A 22,340-nucleotide genomic window follows, 5' to 3' on the forward strand; every position below is an offset into this window, starting at 1 on the left:
CCTGGCCAAACGCAACATACCTGTGCTTCATCAGTCTCCCTGACTCCCAACATGGCTCCGCATGACTGCTGGCTTTTCGCCAAGCTGAAAATACCCTTGAAAGGGACCAGCTATCATTTCAGAGAAGACATCATTCAGAATGCGACGGACCAGCTGCACGCCATCTCAAAAGAGGAGTTCCAGTGCTGCATCCAACAGCTTGATATTACAAGTGAACACAATGACAGATGGTGTAAGAAACATGTTCACAGCTTGTCTATGTACATGTTTGTTACACCATCTGTCATTGTGTTCACTTGTAATATCCACAGGGTATATTTAAGTAGCAGTCCTCAACTGTGCACAGTACCTTTAATGTAACATTATTACATAGAAGTAAATTTTTCACTATTTACATAATTATCATTATTGCATCCACTATTATATTATACATCTTCAGGATATATAATGTACCTTGAAAATATATGTAAACTTGAGTTAAACAAATTTTCCATTAAAGGGTCCAGTTTTACAAGAGTTATTATTAGTAGTATTAGAAACATCAAGTATTCAGGAATATATTGAATCAGAATAAAATTACTGTACATTATATATTTGTTATTGAGTGATACAGACTAGGTCATGGTAAATCTAGATGTACTTGTAGATCTAAGTCTGCCATATAAGAATTTAAGGTTGATAAAAATTTAAATACATTACTATTTAAATTGTCAGTGTCAAGGTTATAGTTATGCTCTGTTCTTAAAGTTCATAATTTTATCTTTTCCTCTATAGTTCACGAGGAAAAATTTGAGAGTGAAAGTAATGGATATGTTGCAATGGATTCAGGTTACACTAAGGAAGAAGTAATGAAGTCAAGCTTTGAAACAGATCACATAAAGGAAGAACTTGAGTTTGAGGAGTCTGTCAGCATAAAAGAAGAACCAATTGAGCTGGAGCCTGACTTATCATGTATAGAAGAGGACACCCAAGATTATTTAAGATCAGGTTTTTCAAGTTCAGAAGTTACAGTGGAAGAGGAGAGTAGACAAGATTGCTTTACGTCAGATATTATGGACTCTGGTAAGTATTGAAACTTCATTGTCTCTTTTTATTTGTTGTAAGCTTAATCCCTATTTGGGGTCATGATTTTAAATGGGCCTTTTGCAGGTGTTTCTATTTTGTGTCCTCCCTTATTTATTTCTTTGTCTCTCATGCCTTCTCAAATGCAGTATCTCCATCCTCTCTTAAGCCTTCCTCTCCTTCCATTTCAATGAATTCTCCGGCAACATGTTGCTCATCAAGTGCCCAAACCATCTTGGTTGTAATGCTTGGGCTTTCTTTGAGACATAAGTGATTTTTATTCCTCTGACCTATTCATTTCTTATCATATCTCTCCTCATCACCCCACTCCTCCATCCGTACATCTTCATTTGTGCCACATCTAACTTAATATGTTCTGTTCCCTTCAGTTGTGCTTCTGCTAGACCATGCAACATGGCAGGTCTTACCACCACCTTGTGTACCTTGCCCTTCAGCTTAATAGGGACTCTAGTTTCACAGAGTATGTTAATGTTTGATACCCCTTCCATTTATTCCATCTAGTTTGAATTCAGTGGATAACCTCTTTTTCCTTGTCACCCACTGCATCTGTTATCAAGCTTAGATACTTGAAACGTGTGAGAGTTTTGCTTCTTCCAGCTTTATTGTGGCTTGCTGATCATCCTCCATTCCTTATGGCATATAATATTTAGTCTGTAACCTATCTTGATCCTTTTATTCTCTTATGCATATCACCATCATCTAGCTTTTTCTTTAGTTCCTCTAGTTTCTGCAATCAAGGCCATGTTATCAGCTGAGAAGATACATAAAGGGGTTCCTCCTCTTCCTCCCTTACATCCTCAGCCATTACATCTAGCATGAAATCGTAGAAGACGTGGCTCAGCACTTAACCTTGGTCATCCTTACAGTACTTGTCAGGTGGTTGTTTCATCTGTATACATTTCACTAATTACTATCTCATATTTTTCTGGTGCCCTTTGTTCTCTCATACTTCACCAAACCAATGGGTTCTACCAAGGGGTTCTGCGTCACCTTCGTGACACTGTGAGACGCAAACGGCCGGACCTGTGAGCAGCGGGCAATTGGAGCTCTGTCACAATAATGCACCAACCCATTCTTCACATTTGATGCAGTTTCCTGACCAAACACAACATGCCTGTGCCTCATCAGTCTCCCTGCGCTCCTGACATGGCTCCACGTGACTTCTGGCTTTTCCCCAAGCTGAAAATACCCTTGAAAGGGACCAGATATCAGTTCAGAGGAGAATCATGCAGAATGCGACGGACTAGCTGCACGCCATCTCAAAAGAGGTGTTCCAATGGTGCTTCCGACAGTTTTTCTATGTACATTTCTTACACTATCTGTCATTATGTTCACTTGTAATATCCACAGGGTATATATAAGTAGCAGTCTTCAACTGTGCACAGTATCTTTAATGTAAGATTATTACATAAAAGTAAATGTTTCATTATTTACATAATTATCATTATTGTATCCACTACTGTATTATAAGTCTTCAGGATATATAATGCACCTTCAAAATATATGTAAACTTGAGTTGAACAAATTTTTTTATTATTAAGAAGGGTCCAATTTTGCAAGAGTTATTATTAGTAGTATTAGAAACTTCAAGTATTCAGGGATATATTGAATTAAAATAAAATTACTGTACATTATGTATTTGTTATTCAATGATACGGACTAGATCATTGGCAATTCTAAATGTATTTGTACTATATTGAAGTCTGCTAGCTAAGGGATCATTATTTAAGAATGTAAAAGTGATAAAAATATAATGTCAGTACTGTATAAATTGTCAATGTCAGGTTTATAGTTATGCTCTGTTCTTAAAGTTCATAATTTTATCTTTTTCTCTACAGTTCATGAGGAAAAATTTGAGAGTAAAGGTAATGGATATGTTGCAGTGGATTCAGGTTTCATTAAGGAAGAAGTAATGAAGGCAAGCTTTGAAACAGTTCACATAAAGGAAGGGCTTGAGTTTGAGGAGTCTGTCAACATAAAAGAAGAGCCAGTTGAGCTTGAGCCTGACTTATCATGTATAAAAGAGGGCACCCAAGGTTTTCCAAGTTTAGAAATTTTAGTGAAAGATGAGAGCAGCCAAGATTGCTTTAAGTCAGATATTATGGACTCTTGTAAGTATCGAAACTCCATTATCTTTTTTTATGTGTTCTAAGCTTACCCTGTTTGGGGTCATGATTTTTAATGGGCCTTTTCTATTTTGTGTCCGCCCCTTATTTATTTCTTTGTCTCTCATGATGCCTTCTCAATTGCAGTATCTCCATCTTCTCTCAGGTCTTCCTCTCCTCCATGTCCTAGGCACTTCCATTTCCATGAATTCTCCGGCAACCAACATCTATAGTTCCTCATTGGGAGGGTGTTTTCTGTTCTCAGCTAGCACTCTGCTGGCCGCGAGTTTGAATCTCCGACCAGCCAATGAAGAATAAGAGGAATTTATTTCTGGTGATAGAAATTCATTTCTCGCTATAATGTGGTTTGGATTCCACAATAGGCTGTAGGCCCTGTTGCTAGGTAACCAATTGGTTCTTAGCCATGTAAAATAAATCTAATCCTTCGGGCCAGCCCTAGGAGAGCTGTTAATCAGCCCAGTGGTCTGGTTAAACTAAGGTATACTTTGCAGCAATATCTACTGTACCAATCCTTTTCATTAAGCTTAGTTTCTGGCTTTCAATCTTAACCTCATGTTTGTCTTCCACGTCTTCTTTCAAAATTGTCATGGTCTGGGCCATACATGTAATTCCCTTATAGTTCTTGTAGCCTTGTACATCTCTCATTAAAAGTTGGTATCAGTGTGTTCCCCTCCATTTTTTGGGTGTAATTGCCTTTTCCTTAAATTCCTTCATAAGCTCCCATACTATGCAGAATAATATATTTATCATTGGGATCAAATACACCTGTATAGCTGGATGTCCATGGGAATAGATTTTTTATAGTTATCTATTTTAAATGATAACTATTATGTATAATACGTTCAATCCGTAGATATGGTTGTTTGTTATGTGAAATTATGATTTATAGTGTCCTTGATTTTCAAGCATTTTCATATTTAATATACTGTATAATTGTCTTTTTAATTTTTTTACACTCATTTTCCTTTCTGTAAGTTTTTAATTTATCATATCACTTCTTTGATTCGTTTTTCTCATTGGAATGCTTTCTCTGTTGGGGCCCTTGAGTCTACAGCCTTTTGCTTTACTGTTGCTACTACTACTACTACTACTACTAAGGATAATGATAATGGTAATGATATTATAAACTTTAAAACTGTAAAACCAGTTGTGGAGGTTGTGGGGTTGGTTTTTGAATGGTTATCACTTCTACCTAATTAACAACATAAAATGAAGTCTGGTTTCTGGTGTAACGCTTTCCTGCACACGTATAGGTGTCGTTTCAACTTTGTCAAGTTGAGAATAGAAAGTCTTAAGGTACATTCTTACAAAACTTGGGAAGTGGAAATGTCAGTTCTCTTAAAATAGTCACATGACTTAGTGGAGCTTTCTTTTTCATGGACCAGCTTTTACACCATTACCTTTTACCCATTGCTCTTCTTTTCTTCACACTTATGCCTATCAGTAGGGCACAAAGTGCCAGTCACTTTCCATTCTGCTGGCTGTGAGCCTTGCTACAATTGTCGTACTGTGCTCACCTCCACCCAGACTTTAACTGGCCATACACAGCCATGTGGACAACAAACATTTGTTTTATTTACAGATTTTGTCTGCCAACGAACTAAGTCTCCCAGACAAAGTCTGGTCATATGGATGGGGCTTAAGATTACAGATCTGTTGTTATCAGCTCTAGAAAATGCAATGCATTACTACCCTAATACTAATTTCATTGCATTTTAATACATTTTTATCTATTTATTACTTTATTTTTTCTTTTTCAATAAGTGGGATCTCTTCTCTCTGTATTTCCCTTTACTTCCTCCTAATGAACACCATATTCTTTGGAAGCATGAATTCAAGTCAGTGGCGCCTGTGGGCCTGTTCCATATGAATAGGTTTCATCTACAATAGTAATAATAATGAAAAACAGGCAGAGATCTCTTCAGTAGGTAATCTTCTCCAGCCAAACCAAATCTCTTTATTTATAGGATATCTAAGGTATCTCAGGTAATCAGTGTTGCTAGAAATGATAAGCATAATTGTAGATTTGGACACAAAATCTACACGCTCATCTTTACACTGCTTAAGTGACAAAAGCTGTCAGTTAGGTTCAAAAAGAGGATTTGGGAGTCTAGCTCTACAGTGTCTTCATATTAGATTCTATGATGCTACATGACATTATCCAACGAGCCATGATCTTATTTGGTCATCGTCATGAGTGACTTAGGGGGCAGCCTACAAAGTTCATTAATATTTTTGTTTTGATGCTTCTTGTGTCTTAGGAGGAATGCTAATTGTCAAAGTAAGAGAGGAAGATGGTGAACAAGATTTTGTGATCCAAATGTATAACAGCTTAGAGCTTATTCAGGTCCCCAGAGTGCATTCAGTGAATTGGTGGGTTTCAAGCCAAGAGAGTACTGGACAGTTGTGAAACTTACAGAGCTTAATTGTGCAGTGATGAAGCTTACAGATTTTATTCACATACCCATATTTGTCAGAGTAGGATTGCCAGTCTTAGCAGATAAGCAACTGAAGGCTGTCTACTCTTCCTTAATATTAGACTGTGCAAGAATTCAAAGTCTTTGTCTACAAGTTTGAGCATCAGGATTCATTCCCAACATTTTATTATACTGTATGTTGGAAGTTTTGTATAGTATGTTATTTTTAAACACCTTTTTCCAGCCTAAACAGAAGTTGTGTAGGCGATTACTATACAAAAAGAAAAATAACAGTGGTTTGTATGTTGAAGTTTACCATGTGAAAAATATTTTTGAAATTTACGCTTATGTGTAGTAAAATATGGGTATGGCACTGAGATGTGGAGAAGTCTGAAAACGCTGTCAAAGCTTTTTTTTTTTTTCACATATTGTTTTCAACTTCCCACAGGTGCTATTGTTATACAGTGTGAAGGAGATTCCAAGTGGCTAGTATCCACAGTAGGTCAAGTAAGCCAACCTCAGGTGGTGCTGCAACCAGAAGACTCGACCTGGTTGGCCATTAATGGGTGGAAGAACAGGTTACGCCGAGTTGCATGCACATGTCCAAATTGCAAAGAAGGGGAGAGAGGTGGAGAAAACAAGACAAAAGTGCACATTTGCCACATTCCTGGTTGCAACAAGCAGTATAGAAAGACATCACATTTGAGGGCACATCTAAGATGGCACTCGGGAGACCGGCCTTATGCTTGCTCTTGGCTGTTATGCAACAAGAGATTCACTAGATCAGATGAACTGCACGTATGTACATTTCTCTAATTATTAAAATCATTGGGCTCTTATTGCAGTTTTCATGATGTAGTTTTGTTATTAGTGTGATTCTTAAGAAATGAGAAGAGAACAGGAAGGTATGGGGCTTTGCAAATTATGTAATACTGTGTACTTTTACTTTTGTTCATGAGACTTACCTGCCAGATATATATAAATATATATATCTGCCAGGTAAGTATGAACAAACTTTATTTTATCATTAAAATATCATTTTGTTCATGAGACTTACCTGCCAGATATATATATTTATATATATCTGCCAGGTAAGTATGAACAAACTTTATTTTATCATTAAAATATCATGTTTAAATTTAATGAGGATATGAATGCTTTTATTCTAGCCAGTATGCAATCAGTTGTTCCCACTTAAAGACCTCAAAGATAACTGAATTTTCTCAAAGTAATTGTCTTTGGAGTAAATGAGTTATTACTGGATGGTGGCACATTAGATTGCTGTCTACCACCAGATAGTTTTGACAGTCAATAAGCAAGCATCACTTTTTAAGTACGTTGTTTTAACCAGTATAATTATTTACAACTAACTCTGCCTAATTTTTACAGCGTCATAAGCGGACTCATACAGGAGAGAAGAGGTTCCACTGCCCAGACTGTCAAAAGTGTTTTAATCGATCTGATCATCTTTCAAAACATGTCAGGACCCACAACAAGCAAAGGGGACTGGTGAGTAATTTGGACCTTTTGAAAATGTAAGTTTGTCATATGCCTTTCAGAGGAGGTTTTGGGATAAGTTATGAAAGATTGCTTCTTTTCATTTTGAGTTTTTTTCCACTTTTTGAATTTGAATTATGAAAAAATGTTTCTGGAATTTTTGGAAAATTGCATCATAAAACATTTCCTTGTCATCGAACCCTTTCCTGTTTGGTTCCTTGTGTTAAGTTCTTAACAGATTTGCCCATTTGTAAGTAATAGGTTTCATATATGTAACTTACCAAGTAATAACATAGCTATACTTTCTACTCGGGTGGCAGTTAAAAATTTTGAAGTTCACGGTAGCGATTCGTTTGTTTATAGTAACTACGGGCACCCGGTGCCAACTGACCGCCCAAGGTCTTCCTGAAGACCCTACTTTCGCTCATATGAAGAAGTAGTTAGAAGTTGTACTGGGCCTACTTCATAAGGCTCCCCCTTCGCATAAGCCTTCTCAAGACCGTATGTTGTCTCCTGTTTTTTTCAGCAGAGGAAGAAGTAGTACAAGACCCTCCTCCTACAGCGTATGTTTCCCTGATGAGGTATTTTTTGGCAACCTTCCCCCCCTCCCCTCTCACTTCCAACCAGCTGCTCCAGTGTTGCCTGCTTCCACGTTACTGATGAGAAACCAAGTGGATTCTAGTTCATGCCTACCTCAGATGGTTCTCCCTTTGTCTGCAAGAAGGTGCTCGAGGAGATAGAGGATTGGTTGTCTGTTAAGAGGGAGCAAGGGAAGGCTGTTTTTGCCTTTCTTCTTGCAAAGCTGATGCCCAGGAGACATCTCTCCGACTCAATTGGAGAAGCTCCATCCTTGGGAGGTGCTGCCTCTTCCCAAGGTAACTTCTCAGGTTTGATGGACTCGGCTCGACGTTCGGCATTCTCTTCAGCTAAGGTTTTCTTCACTTCATCGGAGTTCAACCACCTTGTGAGGCACTTGTTTAAAGTACTGTGGAAGTGTTTAGCTTTCTGGACCGGTTGATAGGAGCTCTTGCTAGGAAAATCAAAGATCACAGTGTTTTAGCGACCGACTTGTCAGCAGATTGGCTGCGCGTTTTATCCTGTGTGGATAAGGCAGTGAGGGATGGTTCCTCTGAATTAGTGGGTCTTTTCACCACCAGAGTTTTGAAGAAGAGGGAGTCGTGGTGCTCCTTCACCACAAAAGGAGTGACGTCTGTCCAGAAGTATGCGCTTTTGCACTCTCCCTTGGACAAGCAGCATTTATTCCCTCAGTCAGCACTTAAGGAGATTGCCAGCGATTTGCAGAAAAAGTCAACACAAGACCTGCTTGAAGTGCCCCAAGGATCTTCTTCCTTTTCTGTCAAATTTGTCTCTCCTCTGCAGCAGCATCCCTTTCGGGGAGGTAGACAGTTTCTCAAGACCCGGCCCAAGGTGCGTTTCTCTGCTAAGTCCATCAAGAGGACTTCAGCCAAGACCTCTTCCAAAAAGTGATTCCTCACTCCTCTATCCTTTGTGCACCTGTGGGAGCCAGACTCTCCCTCTTCTGGAAGAGTGGAATGTCAGAGGCACGGTGCTTTGGACGGTCAAGGTTCTCAAGGGCTACTCGATCCCATTCTTAGAGTACCCTCCTCTTGTGAATTCGCTGATCGCATTGACGGCATACTCAGAGGGCTCTGAGAAGTATATAGCTCTCACTGACGAAGTGTCATCCCTTCTAAGGAAAGGGCCATAGAGGTCATGGAGGACCAGGCTTCAAGAGGATTCTACAACCACTTGTTCATGGTCCCCAAGTCATCAGGGGGATGGAGACCTGTCCTCCATGTGAGTGCTTTGAACTTCTACGTACAGAAGACGAAGTTCAAAATGGAGACAAATCAGTCAGTGTTATTCTCCATCCAACAGGGCAAGTGGATGATAACACTCAACATGCAGGATGCATATATCCACATTCCAATACATCCAGAGTCCAGGAAATACCCGAGATTTGTCTTCAGGGGGCAAAATCTTCGAGTTTCGGCCTTTATGTTTCAGTCTCTCCATTGCCCCACAGGTATTCACATGAGTCTTATCTTCCCTCGTGAGATAGCTTTATCTCCTAGGTATCAACATAAGTCTACAGTATACCTAGATGACTGACTCCACTGCTCCCAGTCACAGGAGCAATGCACGAAGGATCTGCAAACTACCCTTTTTCTTGCTGAGGAACTTGGACTTTTAATAAATCAAGAGAAGTCTCAACTAGCCCCAACTCAGGAGATTCTCTATTTGGGGATGAGGATCAACTCTGATTTTTCGGGCTTTTCCTTCCCCAAAGAGGATAGAGTCCTGCCTTCAGTCAGTATAGGACCTTCTTTCACTTCCAATTTGCTCAGCGAATCTATGGATGAGTGTGCTGATCAAGTTTGGGTCGGTGGTGCCACTCACCTCATTCGTGGCAGATGCCAGAGGCCACCAATTCCTTGCATTTACAATTATATTATTTTATTTTTACTGGTTTCCAGCTTGTGCCAGAAAATTTATCCTAATGTTAAGACTTCAGGTTTGTTAGTTATGAAAAATACAAATTAATTAAAGATTTATCATTTTATGAAGCTTGGAAGACTTCATATGAGGCCCCTTCAGTTCTTTCTACGTGCAAGCTAGAACAGAAGAAAGCAACTGGATACAGTGACGTTCCCAATTATGAACGAGATAAAGGAAGATTTCCGGTGGTGGACGTCCAGGGAAAAACTTTTAGAGGGAAAGTCTTTGCAACTGCTGAGCCCCAACCTCTCCTTTTATGCAGATGCCTCAGACCAGGGTTGGGGAGCTCTACTGGACACTCTGCAGGCTTCTGGCACTTGGTCTCCATAGCAAGGGAATCTACATATAAACGCCAAGGAGTTGTCTGCCATTCATCTCAGCCTGAAGCATTTTGTGAAGGCAGCAGCAAACAGAACTATGGTGGTACATTCTGACAACACCACAGCTCTCTCCTTTATCAGGAATCAGGGCAGAACCCACTCATTCTCCCTTTGTCAGGCAGCGAAGGAGCTGCTCATTTGGGCAGACCAGAATCAGGTCAGACTTACAACCAGATTCATCCAGGGAAAGATGAACGTCTTGGCAGAGGGGTTAAGTCGACGTGGTCAAGTCCTCCTGACAGAGTAGACCCTGAACTCGAGAGTCTGCGACAGCCTCTGGAAGTTGGGCAGGCCAGCAGTGGACCTGTTCGCCACATCAAAGAATTGCTGTCTTCCTCTATTTTGTTTGTCAGCCCCGGACCCTCAGGCATGGGCGATGGATGCCATACTGATAGACTGGTCGAACCTGGACCTCTACGCCTTTCCCCCATTCAACAAGGTGGGGGGGGCCGGTTCTCAACAAGTTCAAGAATCACAGCAATGTATCGATGACCCTGATAGCTCCCTTTTGAGCTCTCAAAGAGTGGTTCCCAGACCTTCTAAAGCTTCTTGTGGACTTTCCATGGTTACTGCCTCAAAGTCCACATCTTCTCAAACAGCCTCATCTTTGGAAGTTCCATAAAGGACTATCCACTCTAGCTCTGACAGGCTTCAGACTATCTGGAGACTTGTCAGAGCGAAGGGGTTTTCAAAGCAAGCTGCAGAAGCTATTTCTAGATGTAGACATAAGTCTACCAGCCAAGTCTACCAAGCCAAGTGGTCTCTCTTCCGCAAGTGGTGCAGCAGCAATAACATTTTGTCTGCTAAAACCACTGTAATCCTAATAGCTTACTTTCTTCTCTTTCTCAGGACCTCAAAGGAGCTCCCTCCATCGACTATGAGGGACTACAGGTCTATGCTGGGATGAGTCTTCGAGCATAGAGGAGTGGACTTGGCCTCTAATAAAGACCTGACGGATCTGATTAAGTCTTTTGAGACTTCTAAGCAGGTGAAGGACGACTCCATGTCATGGAACCTGGATGCAATGCTTAATTGGTTAACAGGTCCTGCCTTTGAGCCTCTCCGAATCATTTCACCCAAGAATTTGACAAAGAAGACTTTTTGTAGTAGCCTTGGCCACCACCAAGAGAGTACGTGAGTTGCAGGCTGTAGACAAGGGCATCAGTTTCTCTAAGGTAGATGCTGTCTGCACCTCGTGCTTGGCTTCCTAGCTAAGAACAACTCCCTGTCTAATCCCTGGCCACTCTCATTATCTATTAAAAACCTCATGGACATTCTAGGACCAGAGGAGGAGGGAAGGGTCTTTTGCCCAGTGAGGGCACTGAGGTATTGCTTAGACAGGTTGAAGAGAATCAGAGGCCCTGCTAGTAACTGCTGATGTTCTGTCAAGAACCCATCAAAACCATGTCTAAGAATGCACTGTCATTTTTTCTTAGAAGATTTATCATTGTGATGCACTCTCAAATAGATGTCCTGCCTTCCTTTAAGGTGGGAGCGCACGATATTAGGGCTGTCGCCACTTCATATGCCTTAAGGCATAGTATGTAGCTCTCAGCAATCCTCCAGCCTACATACTGGAAATGCAATTCCGTTTTTGCCTCACACTATCTTGAAATTGAAACGACACACGAAAATTGAAGTACCTTAGGTCTGTTGTCAGTGGCTGGCCTGGTTTTGGGGGAGGAAGCATAGGAAGCAACCCTTCCTATCTGTAACTTCTTCGCCTAGAATTTTTGGGGTGTCAAATTCTTTTGGGGAGCCGGGGCAGTACTTGTACCCGGAGTGCCCACCAGAGTGTGGCAGTGGTATGATGGTTTTTAATTTCTATTGTTGTTGGTGTGGGGAACTATTTTATTTGGTGTATTGTATTTTGGTACTGCACCTAGGGCAAGGGCAGTTTTTTCTCTGTTGCTTTATGGGTGTTTGTAAGGCTCCTTCACTCTAAAGCCCCTCTCAAAAGTAAGGACTTATCACGGCTATTCCGCTAAGTCGCTACAGGTCAAGATGAGCACAGACCAAGGTAGTAATCATCTACTGTGGCTCTCTTACCATGTAAGGTTACAACAAGCATTTTATCAAGGCTAATAGATTTTTATGTTACAAATTCATCCTCATATCTGATTGTATTTGGAACAATATGTCCATTCATCCCACCACCTATCAATGTTGGATTCAGCAATGTAATTACTTGGTAAGTTACATATGTGAAAATGGTATTTTGGTAATAAAATTAAGTTTCATATATACTTACCAAGTAATTACAAGATCAGAGCCCTCCCTCCTCCTCTCTGATGGACATTTAGCACAAAAGAAATGACTATCGCTGTTATGTTGTACCTGTTGTTCCCCGATAGAGGGCGGGGTAGTTACCTACACTGTAAACAATTGAATCGCTACAATGAACTTCAAATTTTTAACTGCCATGTGAGTAGAAAGTATAGCTATGCAGTTACCTGTTAAGTATATATGAAGCTTAATTTTATTATGGAAATGCCATTTTTATACAGAACCACGAAACATTATGGCAATGACTTACTGTAATTGACTCCTTTTCAGAACCATCCCAATGCCCCACATTCATCAGACAACAGTAACTCTTCAGATGCAGGCGAAAAGATGCTCATCACCATCCCAGACCAAAGTGGTGACCCCCTCCACATCTCAACAAATGATGTCTCAAGCAACATTATGTGGCAGCAGCAGCAGCCCTAATAATCATAGTGTTTTAGTACAAGTTGAAACTGTCATGTAATTACAGTACTTGTTAACCTTGTTATCATTCACCTTCTGCATATGTACATATCCATGTCAAGATTTATTTAATGTGCACTTTGTGTATTTATAGTACCTTACATGATGGTAGAGATGTTATGCTGAAGTTTTTTTTTATTGATGAGGAAATGGTTGTTTACAAATTGTAATGATAAAAGTCAAACCAGAAGTTATGGCACTTTATATGCTAAGAAAAGAATAGTCAGGTAGTTGAAAGGTAACGAGCATTAACCCTTAAACGCCGAAGCCCTATTTACAAAAACGTCTCCCGTATGCCGGCGGCGTTCGGGAGCTAGCGCTTAGCTTTTAAGATTAAGAGTTCATTTTTGGCTCCTTTTTTTCTCATTGCCTAAAGTTTAGTATGCACCATCAGAAATGAAGAAAAATATCATTATCATATATAAATATTGGAATATATGACAGCGAAAAAAAAAAAAACTCATATATAATTGTATACAAATTGCGCTGTAAGCAAAACGGTTAAAGCTAATGAGTTAATTTTTTTAGTTGTATTGTACACTAAATTGCGATGATTTTGGTATATAACAGATTGTAAAAAAACGATTAAAGCAACACAGAGAAAATATTATCACAAAATGATGCATGAATTAAAGTAGCAGCGTAAAAGTTTTTCAAAATTCACCAGAAATCGAAATATTGTGCTAGAGACTTTCCAATTGTTTCAAAATGAAGGAAATTGATTGAATATTACTAGAATGTAAGTTTTTTAGCTTACAGTTGCATTTTTACCATTTCGATCGAGTTAAAGTTGATTGAAGGTTGATTTTTAATTTATCGTTATTTATATGAAAATATTTCATAAATGGTAAAAGCTAAAAGCATGATTTATTTTTGTTGTATTCTACATGAAATTGTACACATTTTGATGTATAACACTTTATGTAACGAATAATATAAAATGGCAAAAAAAATTATGACAAGGTGACTCAAGAAATGCTAGGATTTTTAGCGGAGGTTGATGCGGATGGAACAAAAAAGTTTTTTTAAAAATTCACCATAAATCGAAATATTGTGCCCAGAGACTTTCCATTTGTTGCCAAATGAAGGTAGAGGATTGATTGTTACTAGAATATAAGAATTTTGGCTTACGATTGCGTTTTCGAGCATTTACGATTGAGTTAAAGTTGACCGAAGGTTGATTTTTTCTATTTATCGTTATTTAAATGAAAATATTTCAAAAATGGTAAAGCTAAAAGCATGATTTATTTTTTGTTGTATTTTACATGAAATTGCGCACATTTGATGTATAACACTTTATGTAACAGATAATATAAAACGGCTGAAAAATTACGACAATGTGACTCAAGAAATACTAGGATTTTTTTTGGAGCCGCAAGGAAAAAGTTTTTAAAAAAATTCACCATAAATCGAAATATTGTACTGGAGACTTTCCGTTTGTTGCAGATTAAAGTTAAATGATTGATTGTTACTAGAATGTAAAATTTTTTGGCTACGATTGCATTTTTCGAGCATTTGGTCGAGTCAAAATTGACCGAATGTTAAAATTTTGTCAGTTATCGTGATTTAAATGAAAATATTTCAAAACTGTTAAAAGCTAAAAAGAATGATTTATTTTTTGTTGTATTCTATGAAATTGCACACATTTTGATGTATAACACTTTTATGTTGAACGAATAATATAAAATGGGAAAAAATTACGACAAGGTGACTCAAGAAATGCCAGGATTTTCAGCGAAGGAAAAAGTTTTTTTCAAAATTTACGGATGCCTCAGGACACCCCTGATGCTTCCTAGGGGTCGTAAAGGCACGGGATGTGGTCCTTGGTCCCCTTTGGTCACACGTGGCCGCACAACACGGCGTTGAGAAGCTGGGTCATCTTGGGTGCTTGGTCCCTCTCCAGCATCCCAGTCTAAAACTTGTCTCACACGCTCACTACCGACAGGCAATATGCGCCTTTCACGGTCCTGACGACGTTTGGACATCTCTGCAAACGTCCTGTTGCCTCACAGATACGCGAACACTCGCCAAAATTCTGCAAAACACAGATGCGTCAAAAAATCGCTCTCGGACGATGTGGCGCTGATGCTTTCTGGTACGGGAAGGAGGAAATTAAGCATGCGGCGTCTGGGTGGGACGCTTATAAACAAAAACAACATCTTGATCCGTGAACTCCCAGCATCCCTCAAGCGGCGTGATTTAAAACCTTTACGCAAAAACTAGGCCTATAATTATTTTTTCGCGAATATTTAAAAAAGCATTTTTAGTTGACGTATGGTACGTCACTTGACATCCAACAGACAATTTTAGTCGACGTATGGTACGTCCAGTAGGCGTTTAAGGGTTAAGTAACCTTGCAAAAAAAAGTTTGAAGATTTGAATCCAGGGGTTATTTAAAACTGTAAATTTGTTTGCTATATTTTCTGCAGTAATTTTCTAACCATATATAATTTGTAGGTATTTTCTATTTGCACAATTTTTTCTGAAGTTGTAAGCAAATTTGTTCGCTCAATGAATTTTCACTTTGCTTTGAATTTGCAGTTTTGTCTGTTTTCTATTCAAGAATGCAAAACCCTTAATAAAGTAGACAGACTTTTTGGGGAGAATTACACTGGAGAGTGTTTTTGAAGAAAATCAAAGGCCATAATGAAGTCATTAAAGGCAAAGAGTATTCTTATACTTGTACAGCAGCAAATCTACATTGAGGAGGCTGTTTGGCCCAAATTTGGCAGAGGAACTTTGTTGCCCCTGGGCCATGATGAGACTGCAGCAAAAAAATTTGCTTTTACATGACCTCAGGGCCACTGTTGTGGCAACCAGTTGTATTGAAAAACCACAAGGGTCAGAAGAAAATGCCACAAACGACTGACGGGTAGGACCTGCATATTATGCCTGCGGTGCCAGAAACCAGTCTACCTTTGCCATCACATAAATTTGTCTCTCGACTGCAATGCATAATGGTAAAAAAATTCAAAACTTATAATTTGCTTATTATACTGGTAGATTTAACCATGGTTAATTTCATTAACATTCCTTGCATATTAGCTATTAGCCTTTCTTTGCAAATGTTTCAAAGAAAACATTTGACACCCTGAGGGGTTGACACTGTAAGAAAAATTTTTGGACCAACTCACATGATTTCAAATAATTTTTATGCTGCTCACATTTTTAGATCATTATAGCATGTTCATATAAAATTTCATGAAGATTCATTGATATTTGCCACCCCATAATATTTGTTGAAATTGGGGTATGATTTTTGGTGGGGGGGGGAGTAAAAAATTACCCCACTTTTCTTTACAGACGTTTTCATATAGAAATTTTTGACACCCAGATCATGTCAAAAACTGCTCACAGGATTGCAATTGAAGACTAAAAATTCTCAAAAACCTATCTACGCTTTTGTACTGCCAAAAGATAAGTAAAGAAAAATTATTTTTTACCTTGTGAATAAAAATATATGGTAGTATTTTTTTATTTGATTTTTTATTTTGCCCTTAGCTAAGTCATGGGTCCAGACCAAAGTACAGTACTTTCTGTAACTGTAACATGCAATTCTTTAAAAGTTCAAGGCCATCTGCAAAGGAACATTGAAAGAGACTGGGAATGAAAACAAATTTAATTTCATATTAGTTTTTCCAGGTGCAGTATCATTACCAAAGGTGAATGAATTGTTATCAAAGCCGATAAACTTGTATCCTTGAAGACTGTAAAGTCATAATCTGTTCCAGAAAGTTTTCCGTTCACCTATTGAATTTTTCCCATAAGATATAATGGGAACTAGATTAATCTCTTCCAGAAATGCAACTAATAAAAGCACTTAACTCCAATTTAACAAGTCTAGCATGCAGCAATTGTACAGAAGAGAATATAAAGTAAATAGGTGAAACAAATGCAAATTTGTTCTCACTTTACCTGTAATTGGGAAAGTTGCCTATATAGAAGATGAATTGGGGAAGATGTCATCGTGTGGAAAATGAGTCCCTCTCCATAAAACCAGGCAACAGTGCTTCTTGGGCTGTTCTCTTTTCTATCTCTGTACTGGTTTCTTATTATTTTTTTGCCTAAATTGTAAAATGTGCCTGAGATTTGAGGTGCCATTGATATTAACCAGGTTTATAAGAGTGCTACAGCTTTGACAGGGTGATGCCTTTCAAAGAAACTTTACACTTTTCCCCAATCTGAGCTCATAGGTGTCTTGTTAGAATGTCTTTTATTTTCAGAATATTGTGGCACATATGCAGTGATGAGTTTTAATTATGAAACTAGAACATTGTCAATTTGATGTATGCCACATGATTATAAAGTGAGAGCAATCTTGCTCATTATCAAAAATGCCAAGTAGTAAGTAGGGCAATAGGTACTGGTTTTCATCAAATCTCATGTTGTATACATGTTACTGTGATGCATGAGGACACCTGGTGTATTTTGTTAGCCATTAAGGATTTTGTGCAGTAGGTAGGGCTGTTGGATATTGTGACTATGCCATCAACTTTTTTATTCTACACATGGAAAGGCATCATTAGAAAACCACTAATAATATTCAGTTGTAAGTGAGAAATAGCTGTATTTTTTGTGTAACAAATTCTGGTTTAATTTGTCTGTTTATCAAATGATATGTCTCAGATTGGTAATCACAAGAAAATTAAGTGTGGTAGTTTAGGCTATGCTTAAGCCCTCAAACTATTCATTTGGTAAGATGCTACAACCTAATTTTGAACATATAAAATTAATTTATCTCTGGTTAAAGTTGTTGAATCATCATGCCAAGGAAAAAATAGAATAAAAATATAACAACAAGGAAAAGAATCTTGGCCAAGCAAAGTCTAGGCCTATTCCTTTTGATTCAGCTGGTAATTTTTATTGTTTTGCCCTCATTTTAAGAATAATTTTATTTCAAATAAATAAAAATTTCTTTTTAACAGTATCATTCCAAAGCATTAGTATAAAAAGAAATAACTTTCTTAGCCTTTTTTGTTGTTTGTTTAAAAGATGGTTTCCAGTATTTGAAGTATGCTATGTACAAATTAGAATGCTTATTTCTGTACGTACTTAAACTACTATAGACCTCAAAATAACATTTTGAAATATCTTTTAAAGTAATAATAAATTTACCTGTTATTAACTTATTCTTATAACAATTAAAAGAGAGAAAATACATGCAAAGTGCCAACTTTTCGTCCCTACACTATGCAGTAGTACAATCTGCTGGACCAGTTTTAATATGGTCACCTGAGATGGATGATCCATGTTACTGATTCTCTACGGCCCTTTTTTATTTGATTCTTTTCTTTGTTTTAAGGAGATAAACATATGATATTTCAACAATTTAATTTAATTTAATTTGCATTACCCTGCAGAGTGACTGAGTATGGCTTGCATCATCATCTGGTAATTTCTTTTTACAAATTTCATTAATGTGATGGTTTTAAATGTTTTTCTACCACCATCCCACTATGCAATTGTCAGGGACGAGAGGGTTAATCAGCTTCAATACCTATCATCCTTTGTCATGAGATTGATTTTGTTTTATTATAAGAACCAGCCTTCAGCCTTTTGCTCTTATCGTGGTAGTAGAAGCAGCTACAAAAGGCTCCCAACCCAAGGGGCCCTTTGGAGCTGCTTGATGCAGATTACAGTGCTAGCAGCAAAACCTGAGGAATAATGATAGAAATGTTTAAATGTGGAGGAGTGAAAAGAGGAGGACAGGAATGGCAGTAATTGTTTGCAAAATAAAGCTTATTGTAAATGGAAAGGAAGCAAAACATAAAATAAAATAATGAAATTGGGCCTGTGAAAGGCGTTGTATCACAAGAGTTGCTCATGGTTACAAACTGCATGGAGTAGATTTTTTAAAACCAAAATATATGATAAATGCAAATGGGGAAGAGGGATGGTGAGGACCTGTTGTAAAAGTTGGCCAGGTCTTAGAGGCTATAGAACATGTCTGCTATGTTTAGAACACCCTGGACTGTGACTCGGGAGTTGGGGAACACTGATAAAAAAAAAAAATTAGTTTCTGCTCAATTGATGAACTGGAGAGCTAGACTTTTGATAAATAAGCATGTCCAATAAGTAGAGCCTCAGAGAAAGGCATGAGATGGGTACATAAGGTTTGTACTATGTTCAGCAGAAACATAAGCATGGACAATGAAAATTTAGGAAATTTTAAATGCCTGTGACCAATGTTAAGATTCATGGCCAGAGTACTACTACTCTGTGCAGCAGAATCATGGGCACTGACAAGGAAAATGGGGGAAATTTTGGACGCATGTAACCATAGAATATTAAGATTCAAAGCCAGAATAAAACTATAGATCATCTCTCTCTCTCTCTCTCTCTCTCTCTCTGAAAAAAAAGCAAAGAAGAGGAGACTCCGGGGAGGTTGCGCGTCATCACACTTTCAACGTTTTATGATATATTCCTATTAATATTTACCACTGTTGTTTTATATTTGTGTTTGTAATTTTTATATTTAATTCAAATGACAAATACCTATGGTGGGAAGATTGTTTTATGAACAGGAAATTGGTTGAGAGTTGAGGTACAGGTATCAAGATCCTGGTCTACAGAAACAATCACAGAAATGTATTTTGTATAGCAATGTCCTTGGATTATACAAGAATAAAAAGAACTTGGATGTTGGCGCTGTCAATTTTAATATCCTTGTTTGTTCAGAAGCTCTTGTGTCTGATTTAGAACATTTTTCAAAACTACTGATTCCAGGATTTAAGAAGCCTATTTTGCTCGTGTAATGCCATTCCAAGGGCCTGCGGAATGGCTCCGTATATTATGGAGGGTTTCTCTGTATCTCATAAGCCGCTGTATGAGTTTTTATTATTATTATATTATTATTATTATTATTATTCAGGAGATAAACACTAGTCATATGGAACAACCCTACAGGGGCGAATGACTTTAAATTCAAGCTTCCAAAGAATATGATGCAGGAAGAAGAGATCAGTTTTTAGAAAAGAAAAAAAGAGTGATGGCGCCACCAGTTCAATAGACTCCAGTGTGACTGCTGCTAGCATTCTACTAACCCATCATAAGAAACCACATCGATCAAGTGTTTGATAGAATGGAAGAGGTACTCAGAAGGAGCACCTGTAGCTCAGGCACTTCAATATCCTTGACGAGTTTCGTTTCCTCTCGTCTCGTAGGCGGTGAGGGAAAATGTCAAACTCATTGTTAACTACCAAGGCAGCTTTCCACCAACCAACTTGTGAGTTAAATGTTCTCTTTAATTATTATTTACTTTAATGTTGTGTATGTAGTATGTCACCGACTTAAGGCAGATTTGATCTTACGGTGGTTTTCCAGCACCGTAACTTGATGTTGCATCAAGTTATGGCACTGTAAGTGTCATTGATGTGCTAACGGCAAGAATAGGCATCAAGTTAATGGCACTTACGGAGTTGTAACTTGCAACATCCAGTTATGGCGCTGAATGCGCCGATAACAGTGAAACACCGAGTTATGGCAGAAATCAACTTATGGCACGGAGCCGGAACAGATCCTCCGCCATAAGTCAAGAACCTACTGCTGTTTAGTATACTGTTTTACACATTATGTATTGTCCATTCACTATTCAGGAAATATGGTTAGTGAGTTTTCATGGATTCTAAATAAGTGTTAATATATGTATTTGCAGAATCCCTCTCTCTTTGATACACCATATTTCACCTGACGACCACTCCGCAATACGTGACGAATGCTGGTAGTTTCCCGCATGTTGTGGCCGTTTTGGTACAATGCCTGCTGTGGATTCCTAGACAACACGTCACTTTGCTAACTGAACTCCGTGAAAGTGCCGATGCTACCTATTGCTGATTTTGTCAGATAGCTTTGCTTTATGTTGGCTCCAAGCAACTTATCTTTAATCATTGTGACTAAATGTATTGCATTGCCCAGTTATAATAGCTTATCATTCTTACTGTACGTGACTATTGTATATTTGTACATGCATAAATATATGTATATCTTAATATTTCATTTTTCTAATCGACATCAGGTTTATTGAACCTATGTCAATGGCCACCAAGAGCCAAGGGAAGATCCCTAACTCATCATCTAAAATCTTGAGAGCATGCACTGGTGCTATCACTTAATAATTCTTTGTTGTTTATGACAACACACGTGGTGGCTTGCTATAGGCTTGCAATGCGTGCCAAAGGTATGGCATTGGTGCAAATGATTCTAATTATACTCATAAAGGCAATAACTTAAAGAATAACTTGAACAAGAGGATGGCTTACTTCAAGAGGCATCTAGAATCAGTGCAACACCAAGCCTCCATAAAAAAAAAAGGACTCACAACAGCGACAGCAAAGTGATTATTACCAACTAATGATGAAACTAAAACTACTACAGAGAATATATGCCAAGCAGTTCAGTAAATAATTGATGAGAGCCAGCACTATAAATATATGGCTACACTAATAATTCCTCTTTAGCGTCTGTTGCCCGATCTCCACAGTCGTTTGGAAGTTGTGAAAACAGTGCCAAGAATTTTCCCAGTTTTATCCATGCAAACTCAGGCCTAGTGGGGGTACAAAAGAATATTCAGTTGTTCATCTCAAGGTTAGATGGATAATCTTTTTCAGTCCCTTAGTAGATTAATTGAGAGTGAAACTATCACACCATATTGCTGCTACTTAGATTCAGCAAGCCTTGTGCTGGCACTGGCTCTTGCTCTTCAGCAGCACTTATGGTGAGGAAGCATATAACGGAAGTAGGCTACTAATGACATGCATCAGTACCTCATTAACAACCCAACGTATGACTCTTAGCTTAAACGGTTGATAAGCCTTCTTGATACAACAAATAAATAGCCAGTGATTTAGCTCCAAGAACTAGTCTTGGAGAGTTTTTGTATGAAATGGGGAAGAGTGACTCGTATTTTATGCCCATGTATGTGGTGTCAGAAACTCTTAAAACTGAGTATTTGCTCAAAATTTTTAATTCTTGAGGAATGTACAGTTTCTGATGAGGTAGGCTATATATTAGATCATGTGAAGTACATTCGTCACCATAAAAATTCTGCATATGTTTACAATTCTGTAAAAAAAATAAATAAATAAACAGATAAGCCTTTGATTGTACGAAAACATTTATGAATATACGATAATTTAGACATATTTGGTACGTAATTTTGAGCAAATCCATGTGACTGAGAAGTCTGAATGTTACTTTAGAGACCCTGAAATCCCTTAACAGAAAACTGGGGGAATGCATAAGATTATCCCTGAAAATTAAGAATGTTGTTAACCTGGGAAGCGCTGGTTGTCAAAGCAAATAGCATGGCACTGCCTCAGTTAAAAAGGGGAAAAAATATGAAAGGTGGAAGGTTAAAAGCAAAGTAGAAATTCATAGACAACATTTGTTAATATATAGTTTAGAAACATCTGTAACTTCTTGAGGTTCGTGGTGCAGATAAGGATAATGGTCAAGGATTAAAATAAGCAGTTCGATGTACTAGAAAAAATGTAAAGCTACAGACGTTTAAAATGGTAAAAAAACACCGGAATTTCGTTTAAAAAAGGTAATAAACTATAAAAGAGAAA

The 22,340-nt window shown here is 38.1% G+C and overlaps 1 protein-coding gene across 16 annotated transcripts in view; it reads left to right on the plus strand.

The window, feature by feature from the left end:
* LOC136845031 (uncharacterized) overlaps nucleotides 1-16,251 on the plus strand; it is a 38,304-nt gene extending 22,053 nt beyond the window's left edge. For 3 of the 16 annotated variants that reach the window (XM_067114722.1, XM_067114729.1, XM_067114737.1), the window contains 5 exons: nucleotides 775-1,062; nucleotides 2,922-3,194; nucleotides 6,075-6,424; nucleotides 7,016-7,161; nucleotides 12,580-16,251. In XM_067114722.1, coding sequence (XP_066970823.1) covers nucleotides 775-1,062; nucleotides 2,922-3,194; nucleotides 6,075-6,424; nucleotides 7,016-7,161; nucleotides 12,580-12,775 — 1,253 coding nt within the window. In that variant the 3' untranslated portion in view covers nucleotides 12,776-16,251. The remainder of the gene's footprint in view (nucleotides 1-774; nucleotides 1,063-2,921; nucleotides 3,195-6,074; nucleotides 6,425-7,015; nucleotides 7,162-12,579) is intronic. The other 13 variants (XM_067114725.1, XM_067114734.1, XM_067114738.1 and 10 more) reach the window with 8 other exon arrangements.
* Nucleotides 16,252-22,340: the final 6,089 nt, after the last annotated feature.

Source organism: Macrobrachium rosenbergii, chromosome 13, assembly GCF_040412425.1.
Source record: "Macrobrachium rosenbergii isolate ZJJX-2024 chromosome 13, ASM4041242v1, whole genome shotgun sequence".
NCBI classification, from domain to species: Eukaryota; Metazoa; Arthropoda; class Malacostraca; order Decapoda; family Palaemonidae; genus Macrobrachium; species Macrobrachium rosenbergii.